This window comes from Antrostomus carolinensis, unplaced genomic scaffold (genome assembly GCF_000700745.2).
Source record: "Antrostomus carolinensis isolate BGI_N321 unplaced genomic scaffold, ASM70074v2 scaffold11361, whole genome shotgun sequence".
NCBI lineage: Eukaryota > Metazoa > Chordata > Aves > Caprimulgiformes > Caprimulgidae > Antrostomus > Antrostomus carolinensis.
The window spans coordinates 132,377-145,121 of NW_010296352.1; the positions used below are offsets into that span (position 1 = coordinate 132,377).

The 12,745-nt window shown below is 38.4% G+C and overlaps 1 protein-coding gene across 1 annotated transcript in view; it reads left to right on the plus strand.

Annotated features, from left to right (window-relative positions):
- The window catches only part of TMEM132C (transmembrane protein 132C), a 145,071-nt gene that overhangs the window by 85,606 nt on the left and 46,720 nt on the right, over nucleotides 1-12,745 (plus strand). Inside the window, exon 4 of the mRNA XM_010178251.2 lies at nucleotides 4,443-4,626. Coding sequence (XP_010176553.2) covers nucleotides 4,443-4,626 — 184 coding nt within the window. The remainder of the gene's footprint in view (nucleotides 1-4,442; nucleotides 4,627-12,745) is intronic.

Below are 12,745 nucleotides of genomic sequence, written 5' to 3' on the forward strand. Positions count from 1 at the left end.
TTTCCTTTGAAGACCTTCATAACACTTTTAATGTGATAGTTTTCCGTGAAATTATGTCCTCTCTATCTGTTAATTGCTAAAATAGATCATCCTTTTCTTTCTCCTCTGCTGGTTTTTATGGTTTAAAGATGAAAGCTAGGCTAATATTGCAAAATAAGAAATTTAAACTGCAGTTTGTCGCCAGTAGTTGGAATTCTTCTTTAATTACCACATTCTTTCCACAGTTTTTCAAAGGGATTACCTTTGTAACATTGAAGATGGCCCAGTCATCAAATGGGGTTAGGAAAAGGTGCAGGAGGAACAAGAAACTGAAAATAGCAGGAATAAAGGAACATGTGCCTTGTACCCCATTACAGTCTTTTCTAAGATGGGAAGAGGCATTGGTGTATACATGTAAGTGGGCTGAAGTACACATTGCCCTGGGGTCCAGGTTTACTGTTGGCTTTTGATGAGTTTGTCTCTGTACATGGTAGCAACATACTTCAATATGTTAATTTTAGTGAAGAATAGATGTGCAATGTAGCTGAGGGATAATGGGGTTTGTACTCTTTTCAATTTTTTATGTCATTTAGTAAGTGCTGATCTTGCATTAAGGTGTCACTGTCAAGCTAGATAGCATTAAAGAGGAAAAGAGTTGCTAAATTTTCAGCAGGTCGAAGTATTCTTGGATCCCTAGGCACTTTCAGTAAAACTGTTGGAATAAAGGATGGCTGAAAAATGTTTTTAATCTAGGCTTTTTAAAATTTCTCTTTTGAGAGCCACTGTAATAAATCGAAATTATTGATTTAGCCCGTAGCAGTCCTAAGATTCACTCATTTAAGAGTCGAAACTGCTCTATTACTCAGAGCAATAACCCAACACTTTGAAATCTCTCATCAGAGACTCCTGGTCCATACATGTAGACAGGCATTCAACAAAGATTTCCGTTTGTTTATGGATCTTACATCAGCTGAGATCTCTGTTCTGCTTTTCATAGTAATTATTTGCCTTACCTCTTACTAGACCTCTGCAGAGAAGCAGAATCTGGTTTGCATTCTAGCGTATGTGGTATTACCCACATTATGAGTCTATCCAGGGGCTTACGTGTGGGTTATGTATACATGCTAACATGTTTTAAATCTCCTATTTTGGAGAGGGTTAAATACAGCTTTTGATACAGCCAGTCCTGGGTAACCGTATGAGAAAAATCGCCTTCCAAGGGTATATATTTCTCAAGGCACTAAAGATTTGAAATATCAATAAAGTTGCAAAGGAATGCTTAATATCGTACTCAAAAATATTCTGAAATCAAGAATCCTGGTGAAATTAACACTAGCTGATATCAAAGGTGTGTGTTCTGTCCATATAGTTGGCAAGAGCTGGTGAATTGGATGGCAATTTCTCCCTATGGCACTTCTGTTTTGCCTTTTATGCATTTTTTATTATCTTTCCATTAACAGAATATTTCTGTTCCATCTTCTTTTTCTAAAACTGTGCTCCTCAGAAGCATTCATACAGCCCTGCAGCACAGTTTCTCCTTGTTCTCCTGGGGTAGTAATTTACTGTTAACCTATGCCAGTAGTAAATTACAAACTCCATCACTAACTTGCTGGCTCAGCTGCTGTAACCAATAAGTAGCACCTAATCATTGCCCATCTGCTCCAGCAAAGGTGTAACTATGGGTTCAGTGCTCCTCACTTATGCCTGTGTGCTCATTTATACCAGAGCTGGAGTGGCAGTTTAGCAGATCAAAGGGTGTCCTTACTCCGTTGTGCAAGCGTGTGGTCCAATCTAGCCCTGAATGATTAGCATATTTATAAACTAAAATAAATCCAAGGAGTGAACTGGCCTGGGGGAATTCTCAATCCAATCAAATTAGACTCATATATCCACCCCGGAGCAATTCCTTAGAAGCCCTGCCTTCATGAAGCTTCATTTGTAATCACTACGTGCTGTGTACTTTAGAAAAGTTTTATAATTACTTGCTGTTCCGGCTGCTGAGCAGTTCTAAATGTTAGATATTAAGAAATTGCTGTTTCAGTCAGTGAACAAGCTCTGAACATTAAATGTGCTTCATGAGAAGTTTTTTTCTCAGCCATTACACATCTCTGAAGGCATATTTTTTTTCAAGTGGATGCTTTCCCAGCTGTTGATCATTTCTCTGTTTCTTCTGTATGAAGAGAGAAGGAGGAAACTGATGACAGTGTGACATTGTATAAAGACTTTATCACTGTGGAGGGAGACGAGTGCATTATTCACAAATGCAACCATTGAAATAATTATTCAGGTCATCCTGAAAAAGTGCCAACCTTTATTTTATATAGTGCATATTTTTTAACTGACGTATTTTACAGAAGAAATATTTTAGAATATTTTTTGCAGATTTTTTTACAGTTTTACAGAATTCCGTTAAAGAATTTTGCTACCAATTTTTATATCTCTCCACCACTATAGTTTGATGCCTCAGGAAGAAGCAGACTGTCTTTGTCATGGGTCAAGAAGATACTTGGCTTCCTGCCTAGAGCTCTCTGATCTACCAGTAGAGTTGTGGGACTTTTGTCCCACACATTTCAAAGCCACGCATTTCACATCTGCTCAGAGGCTTTTGACAGAAGTATAGACTTCTTGATCAAGAAAACTTTCCTAACGTATATTATCTCTTAGAACAGCTTTGATGTGTGCAAAAATTTATTATCTATTTAGCGTAAGTAAAAGCACTGAGACAGTCAATCACATGTTAAAACTTTTTCTCTGTCAGTTACTAAGCATCAGATCTAGAAATAGTGAAAATAATGGCATTTCAGGTGTGATTAATCTAAGGCATAATGGTGCCTTTAACAGATAAATGAATGCTGAAGCTCAGGTGATTCAGGTATCTTTGCATATAATCATGCTTTCAAATAAATTACAAAGTTTAATCCAGTATGTATTCATTCTGAAATGTCCCAGGAGCTTGTAAACTACAGTTACTGCAGTTGCCTTGTATTTGCAAACTATAAGATTTATTTAGTAGGAACGCTTCACATGGGAATAGGCTGGTCTTGAGTTATGAATTGCTAAACCCATCCATCTATCACATTACTACACAAAATCACTCTTTAAATGCATGGAGGAAGTATACCACTATTGCAGAAGCGTTATAGTGTTTCTCTTTTGACACAGCAAGAAAACAGGAAGGAAATAAATTTAAAGCATTAGACAGTATTAAGACTTTTCAGAGTAAGCCATCCAAATGAAAACCCATAATCAAAATAATAATTATCAGGGGAACACATTTGCTTTCAAAGTAATCAAACTAAAGCACAGAATATGTCTTAAATAATAAAAAATGCTGATTTCTGTTCAGAGGTAAGAAGAAAGTCTAGCACTTGAGAGTATAAGTGCTTTGTACATGATCAGTTCTTGATGGATTTTCTCAGTAATGGGCCTTCGTGTATTGTACATTAAAAAAAGAGGAAAAATTGAAGCTGTTATGTGATGAATGCATCCAAAGGTGTGATGAAGCTGGGATTGGGTTACTGAAGCTAGGAAGATGCCTGTCTTTCTCTTCATTTTTAAAATGATTGCAGCATAAGGTTAGGTTGAAGTAATATTCTGTGAAATATTAAGACTTTCTACAGTGTGGAATGATGTTTGGAAAATTCCAGAAAAGTTAATGTATAATTTCTGATGCAAATAATTTGTACTTTTTAAAAAAATTAAATTAGGTGATAGTCTAGCAAATGTCTTTCATATATTCTTTTTATTTCTGATGTAGTTAAAGAAATTTAAAGTCAAGGAAAGAATTTCTGCATGTCTTTTTGTATTTGTTATTCAAATTATTTTATTTTTACTGACTTCATAGTATATTTTACCTGCCATAGCTTTGTTCTTTCTATTTGGTCTCAGCTGCTTGGGTTTCTAATTTCCAGAGTGTACCTCTGAGTTTAGACTAATTATGCTATTTTGCCATTTAATCATGTTAATTTTTTAATGGCTTCCGTGCAGCATATATGAACTTCAGTTACATAGAGCTTTATCACTAAGGATTTATGTGATTTTGATGGTGGGCATAGACAATGAATCTTCTTTTTCTTTTTTTGGCTATGCTAATTCTGGGCTCTTACGTCTTCATGAGGTGCACTGGACTTAACTTTGGTTGATCAGGGTTAAATCCATCTTGCAGTAGGATTGAATCATACTTGCAAAATCATAAAAAACATGAAAAGAAATAAGTATATTTTGCTTTCATCAGATACGATATCCTGGATTTTATCCCTCCACATAGTGTTCGTAGTAAGAGCAGCTGACCCATTTTGAATAATTCCAGTTTGTATGCTCTGAAGCAGTTGTAGATTGGAAAAGGCCTTGTGTTATATCTGCATATAAATAGCTGCATTTTCCAATAGCTAATATGGTTCACTTCATTTTCCTTCTTCAGCAAAAGTAATAGCTCTTCCCTTTCCCTGTTTTCCTCTTTTCAGAAGTAACAGTTTATTCAATGAGGTCGTGCAGATGAACTTTGAAATAGCCAGTTTCAGCAGCCTTTCTGGAACGCAGCCCATCACCTGGCAGGTGGAATACCCTCGGAAGGGGACAACAGACATAACCTTGTCTGAAATCTTCATCTGCCAGAAGGATCTTGTTGGAATTGTTCCATTGGCAATGGTAAGAAACTGTTTCAGCATGTTGCTCCATCTGATCTGTATGTGGTTTGAGAAAATGTATACCAGGCTTCAGATGGACTTGCAGAGGAGCGCTCTCTGCCCTGCCTCCCCATTTTGTAGTTGTATAGGACTCCTTGCTAAAGTCATGCCTGCATTTAACAGTCTGTATGCATCATACAATTTCAGTTCTTACAAACTTACCACACAGGAAAGGGATGTTGCCACTTTAAAAATCTCTTTCAGACTTTAAATCCTGAATTTCTGTCATGCATGGTTCTCTCCAGGCTTCCAGCTGGTAACACAAAGCCAAGCAGATTTACCTTCCCATTTATAATTGCCATTACATGGCTTGAACTTGCAAACTGTAGAGCAACTTTAGAGGGCCTTGAGCACCTTCTGCTAAAGACTTAAGTTGCTTGGTCCTTTGCTGGCAGTTTCTCTGATAGTATAAGAACCTGTGATTTCAAAGAAGAAACAGAAAATAATAACAGCTGCAATAATATACTTTAAAAAAAATGAAGTATAGACTTTCAGGTGGAAAAACACCTTGGGTTAAAATGTGCTTGCTCTGCTCAGTGTTGTAGCTACTGACCTTCCCACGAAATCATACCTGTTGCCTGCCTTGACAAGGCTCACAAATGTGATTTGTGGAAGCAGTGTCTCCTCTTCCTCTGGCCCAGTGAAGATGCAGTTACCTCTGCAAAGCAAAGCTAGGACAGTGGGAGCACTGAGACTTAGCAGCTGGTCCTCCCTTCTGTGAGTGAACAACCTAAGATTAAGTTTGTGCTCCAAGTCAAGCAAAGATGACAATTCATTGGAGTCTCCAGTATCTCAGGGGCACTGTTTTTAGGTAGGCATTTTATTTTCTGTGGGATTTAGGTACATGCTGTGGACTTTTTCTGTGCTCCTAGGTGAAGTAGGCGCTGAGCATTTATTTTAGAAGTCCTGCGGAACCGCAGGAGAGGGAGAAACACAAAGCTGCCAACTACCTAGGACAGGACCAAGTGGCAATTAACAGAACACACATGCTACTATTAGCCAGTTAGAGCTCAGGATTTGGAAGAACAGTTAGATATATCCATCCCACATGTCAATTTTGCCTCTGCTCTGTGTAATCTTGGTGGTGAAATTCTGGCAATCTTTTCTTTGACCAGTGTTCAGTGGTGTGCAGCAGATAATTAGATGAGTATTATTTCCTGGAAGTCCATGTCTTCAATATATTCTTCCCCTTTGAAGAGTAAAGCTGCTGCTCATATCAAACGAGGCCATGCCCAGCAATTTCCTGATCCAAAGTCTGTTAACTCAGCAGAAAGCCTGTGCTGCATTCCAGATCTGAGAGGGAAATAATTGTCCTCATTACCTGTGGAGCTGAACAGAGAATACATATTTGAGCTTCTGTCCACTAAAGACTTGAGAATGTGAATAAGGAAGGTTCTTCTGGTCAGATTTTATCTTGAGATAGATGCCTTCCATAGCTTCCAGTTCCAAATGATAGACATCTGTCTACTGGCAGACTTAACATCTTCTTGTTCATTTTTAAAAAGAACTCATCAGCTTCTTCTTTGCATTCCATACCTGAGGAAATTAAGATTTATTTTGTTTTTAATATCTCATATCAGGGTCTAATGCCTTTGTGCTTGCATAGAAAGTTCAAGATTTACTTGCAGACCTGTGTCTAGATTAAAATTCATCCACTTACAAGGGTTCCTTTAAGAACTGGAAGTCTAAATTAATTAATTTAGTGGCATATAAATCATATAAGGTGAGGTCCTTATTCCCAACAGATGTACCTTTAGGCACTTTGGGTTGTGTGAACGGGTCAAACAATGAAATCATTAAACCTTTCTCTTTGCAAAGCTTTCTTCTGTTTATTTATCTCCTTTCTGTACCTTGTGATAACACTTGGCTGGAGCCAAAATATACTGTGTTAACAGATTCCAGTCGGATCCAATGCAAAATTGCCTTTGCTAGCAGGATATTAGTAGATAAAGGGAATTTTCTGAGTTTTCTGTTAGCTAACACTGAGTATGCAGCCAGGGTGCTTTCTTCCTTTAGGCATTAATCTCTAGCTGAGCTGATTACCTGGCAGTTCTCCTGTTCAGAAACAAGAGTCACACTGAAATGAGAGAGGGTGATACTCTATCTACTGAGAAGTCAGGCCACACTCTTTATGTCAACTACACACTGTTAAAGCAACAGCATGTTATTGTGCACAGAAATTAAATCTCAATGTTTATCAGCAAGTGTGTTCCATAATCCTCTAGAGGTTAAAGTAGACTTTGTTGATTTAAGCATGGAGTGTTCCTATGGCAAAACCGGTAACATCAAAAGTAAAATCTGTCATTCAGAATTTTTAAAGGTGGCCAAAAACAGGGGAAAAGAAGGACCTGCCCAAATATATTGTACTGTATTAGGATGTAGGATCCAACTGAGTCTTTGTCATTGGTGTGATGGACATCCTAGTCAGTCTTTTGGGGATGAAAGCACCAAACTTTTGGTTGGTTTGAGTATAATGTAAAGGTTGTCTCTGACTCAGAGTAAAGCATGTCTCATGTGAATCATTCCAAATTTATGAAGCAAAAAAGATAATTTATTCTTTATTGCCCTGTGCCTGATTACATTACAAAAAAGTCTTAAGATGAAAAACAAGTGAGCCACCAAAAGGTTAGTACAGTTGTTGCTACAGTATTTTAGAATGAAAGAGATTAAAGAATTGACGTTGTCAGTAAGAACTGAACCTGGAATTTTAAAAAAGCCTTATAGAACTTAGACCAGTGGAGTGAGTGGTAGGATACAGCTGCTGAAAAATCAATGGAAATTCATCGTACAGTCAGAAGAGAGGGCTTTGGTACAATCCATATTCTATGTGTCTAACTACTGGGCTCAATTGTGTACACAAGTAAGAAATAACAACACAGTAATGCTGCTACAGTGAACGCTACAGTGAAATAAAAGGAGCAAGAGATATCAAAACTACTGGGCTGAGAGTAAGAGTAATAACTTTTCCTGGAAAAAATAGATGTAAATTTGAGGTACGTATATTTTTTTCCTGAGCTCAGAAGTTAATCAATCTGAGTAATTTTGGAGGACATTTCACCCTTCAAGGTATTTAGAGAGAAAAATGAGACAGAAAAGTTAGGAAAATATACTTCTAACTGGTTCTATTGCTTTCAGAAAATATATCCCACTGTCTGCTGACACAAAAAATCTACCTTAAAGATTTAATCTTCCAGTAGAGAAAATATACTGTCTGAGTTGTGCCCTATTCTGATATTTCTGATTTCATGTTACTCGTTGAAGGATCAATTAGGAAAGTGCTTTCATAGGAGCATAATTAATTATCTGCTAAGCTGCTTTTGAAAACCCCCTTAATTAATCACAAGTAACCTCAGAACTTGCCAATTAAGGTGTACAAGGTTGCTTAACTTCCTATGTTTTAGTCCAATTCCTATCCTGTCATGAGCAAATGCAGCCAACTATATTGCTTTTACCACTTGACTAGATTAATAAACAAGACCAAAATTGTTCCGATTTGTAGCATGTGCACACACCCAAATCCTACTGATGAAGTCTGTATGTTTGTGTTCAACATATGACCATTTAGGAAATTTATTGAGATTTCTTTTTATGCTTTAAATGGATAATACGTATTTTTGATGACATTAAATTTTTCTTTAAGCTAGAGCAAGGTAGACTTCTTTATAAGTTCATTGTTTGGTGCCAGTAAGACACATCAATATTAAAGGAGAACTCATTCCTGGGAAATAGATTGGTTAATCAATGGTTTAATATTTGTGCAAGACCATCTGGGTCCCTGTATACAGAACGGAAGTAATAGTCCTTCAATAGCAGAATAGACTCCTTCTGAATTAGTTAATCTCTAACTGTGACTTGCATGAAACCCAGAAATTTAAAGTGCTGAAGCATAAACCCAATGTCAGGAGTCTGGTCTGAGAGTTATAGTCTGAGTTTACTTCAAAAGACATTTGTCACCATGGGAAGCCATGTAACTTGCTCATCCATGCATATTTCCTCTTTAAAATAACACTAATACTAAATTTTCAGTGGGTCTTTCAGGCTTCATTCATCAGACTCTGGAATCCATTGATAAATACTTAGAAGCAAACAAAAGCTGGAAGAGCTCTTAGGCATTTCCTAAAGGTTGTTGCTTCTGTTTCACACCTGCTGTACTCAGAAGTTTGTCTTTCTCCCCAGCTGTATCAGTGGGTCTAATGGAAGATATAATCTGTCTCTACATGTCTTGCCTTTCTAATGATGTTGTTTCATTAGGAAGTCCTTGGTTTGTGTGTACCTTTCTTTACATTCAGAACTCAATGTATTGACAGTTCTGCTGCAGAAGTAAGTGAATGGGCATCTAAGGTGCAGAGCTGTGACTCAGCTAAAAACACTTTTTGACATTGTTAGTGTGCTTGTTAACTTGCTTTCCATTATAGAACACAGATGATTGAAAAATTAACTCCCAAAGCAATGTTTGTTTTATATACACATTTATGTATGCCATTCCCTAAGGTAAAGATTTTTTAAAGTATTTTGTTGTAATGAAGTCCCTGCCAATACCATTTAAAAATATGGACCTAAATAAATAGTTTTCATCCCTGCACAGTCTGTGACTTCACACTGTACAGCTTTATCTGTTTCAAGGTCACAGAAGTACAGAATTCTCACTCCTGTTGATCTTTGATTCTTGAATGAAGTGAGGGGCAACAGGCACTGAGGAGCTTTCCAGAAGATAAAATCTGAGACTATATAAATACATCCATTTCCTGATTTACTTATCACAAACAAATGAACAGATAATCTACATATCAAGCTTTTCACCTGGCAGATACTGTCTCAGAGAATTTAATTATGAAACACATCAAATAAACACTATGAATTGAAGGAAATTTGTTTGATGTAAAACTATCCTACTAGTAATACTAACTGGGACAACTTAAATTAACTGTGAAGCCCTAAATAATACCATGAAGTCAAGAATTTTTAGAGTTTAGTTACAGGACTGAGTGCTCTGTGTGAAAGACCGCAGTTACAATCTTCTGACATTAAGGGAGAAACAGTAGCCAAGATCACTTAGATGCCTACAGTTTCCATCATGGCAGGTTACAGTTGTTTAAACAAGGATAACGTTGCTTCCTTTAGATTTCTGGTAGATACAATTTGACTAAAGTTTGTGTCATTGCTCTGTATTTATACCGGATGAACTTGGGAGCCTGCATATCTGCTTAGAAATTGGCTGCATCACATAGTGCATTGAGCTGTGACTAGCAATGCCTATTGATTAGTCTTATCTGTTAAGAATTGGCTTTTTTGTTGTCTGCCCATCAGGAAACAAAAGCAAAAAAAAGGGTGAACTGTTGTTCATTGATCTTAAATTGGTCAGAAGTTGCAGCCAACATAAAGAATTCAGAATGGCTCAATTTAACACTGCCTTTTTAAGTCCCAATCATCATTTTTACAGCTGCTGCACTTTTGCCTCTTCTTCTGTTTTCCTTTTCTTTGCTACAATCACATTCAGTCCTACCTTTTGCAGGAAATGAGAATGGATCAATAAGGCTATCTCAGCTGGCTGGAATTAATTTTTCCATTGGATCGAGTTGTATGTCATTTTCTATGCAGCACAGCAGTATGTATAATTTCCTCTTCCAGCATCCTTCATATCTGACAATGCTATTGAATGGATTACTTCGAGATTTTTAAGATGCTGAAGAAAGATGGGGTCAGCTAGCTTCCAGATTTTTAAAGTGTTCTGTAAAAGATCTCTGCCATATGGAGAACTTTTGGGTTCTTTGTTAATTTTTCTACCTTTATTAAGAGATATATCAATGTGAGGCTTAATATATATGCTTCTCAGCCTCAACAAAACATTGCAGCACAAGGAGAATGTGGAGTGAGGCAGTCAGTGACTCAGTCATAGGTTGCTTGATGTCATGGTAATACCTAAATGCTCCCCTCAAAAAAGAGTGTCTCACAACACTAAATGCTGTACAGACAAATGACAGGCAAGTCAGAATCCTCTAGAAAATTTTCAGTCCATAAGCCAAGCTGATGAAAGTCAAGGTGTTGTTTAAGGTTGGATGAGCTCCATGAATAGAATCATAGAATGGTTTGGGTTGGGAGGGACCTTAAAGATCATCCAGTTCCAACCCCCCTGCCATCAGCAGGGACACCTTCCACTAGACCAGGTTACTCAAAGCCTCATCCAACCTGGCCTTCAACACTTCCAGGGAGGGGGAATAATAGGAAAGGAGGGACAGCACAGCCGACACTGGGACATAGAATCGCACTTTTTTCGTAACATTGTGGGCATGAGGATTTGAGATCCCCCAGTCCATGCTTGATGCCCATCACTTGTGCATGTGAGAAGAATACTGTAATGGCCTCTTCTGACAGCATGGCACCATGCAGGGCTGCATGGAGGTAGCCAGGTGCTTCTGTGCTGATTCTCAGCATTGCAAGTTAGCCTGAGTCAAGTCGACATTCTGCTGCAGATAATTTTGGTATTGGTTCATGGTGTTGTGTTGTGTAACATGAAATCTGGAGAGTCTTTTGTTCTTGTGATTTCCTGGGCAGGATTTTGGCACTGCTTTAGGTATTGGTTCAGGTTAGTGATAACTGCTTCGTCAGAAGACATCTTAAATAGCAGTTTATATTTGAAATGACAACTGATTAAAATTCTGATTGTTTAACATAACCACAAAGGCAATCTCACAGCTGCCACACACATGTGAGCAGAGACCATGCAGAGGCATAATAACGAACCAGCAGAAAGTGAGCTCTGGACCCAGACAATACCGCTTGAGAAGGACATTCCAGGGCTGCGTATGTTGATGCTGTAGCTGCTGAGGACTCTATTCACTCTGTGTGCCCTCCCCTGCTGCCTTCACTGCCAGATCAGATGGAGGAGGGCAGATAAACACTTCTCAGCAGGAGCAGGAGACCAATTTCAGAGGCTGATACTCTGCAAAAGTTTGCAGCTGAAGCAGAACTGGAATTTACAAGGCAGAGAAGTTACTAATTTGTAAGACTGTAGCGTCTGTTAAGCAGTTCAGTCTTTGACCGGAGCTCAGCCATGGCCAACGATGGGAGGCAAGTGCTGTGCCTAATTCTGAATCTCCTGCAGCACTGCACTTCTGCTGCCAAGGCTTTGAAAGAAATGGGAGATGGAAGAACATTGCACAAGCTTGTTCGTGAGGTCCTGGCAGAGTTGGAAGGGAATTGAACTCAGCGGTCTCGATTGCTAGATTATGCCCTCTCCTATGGAAATGAATGTACTAGTTTTATTCTAAACTAGTGCTCTCTAATTAGCTTTAGCTAACAATCAGTTGTCTTAACTAATAAATGCAAGTCCAGGCACTGCCCAAGCATATTCCAAACAACAAACATTTGTGGTTTACCCGAGAGAGTGAACGGTCTCCACCTTCTCATGCTGTCACTTATAAGAGATGCCAGGCTGGGCAGTGACTGCCAGAGCAGACCAGGTATGTTTGCAAAACACAGCAGTTGCTCAGCCAACTTGAGCGTTAAGTGAGGTAGCTGTGACCCATACTGAAAAACAGGAACAATGTCTCTTAATTAGCAACTTCTAATGATGATTGTGATCTGTAAACAGAGTTTTACTATTACCAGGGAGTACCTCATTCTTCACAATCAGGTGAAATACTCACCTAGCAGAATTATGAATTGTTTAGGCTGGAATCTAATTAATGAGGGCCTGAGGTGCTCCAGCTTGGGCAATGAGACTATCTAGACAGCAAGGAGATGCTTTACAATAATGGAAGATAATGAGTGAGCATGGGGAAAAAAAATCACCAGGACTTTTATAAGCCTCAGTGTTATAATGAGATACCCCAAGCATTAAAAAGCCCAGCAACTTTCCACCTTCGGTTTGCTATTTAGATGCATGTTTGCCTTGCCCTGCTTTCAGTTTACAGTTCATTATCCAGCCAGACTCTCATCACTGAGGATGTTTGTCATGGAATTCATTAGGAATCTGTACTTCAAACTCAGTAGTTCTGCTGGAGGGAGATAAAGCACTAAAGCGTAGGACAGGGTTCAGTACAGTCCTGGGGAGAAAGCTGGCACCGTGCTGCTGGCTCTTT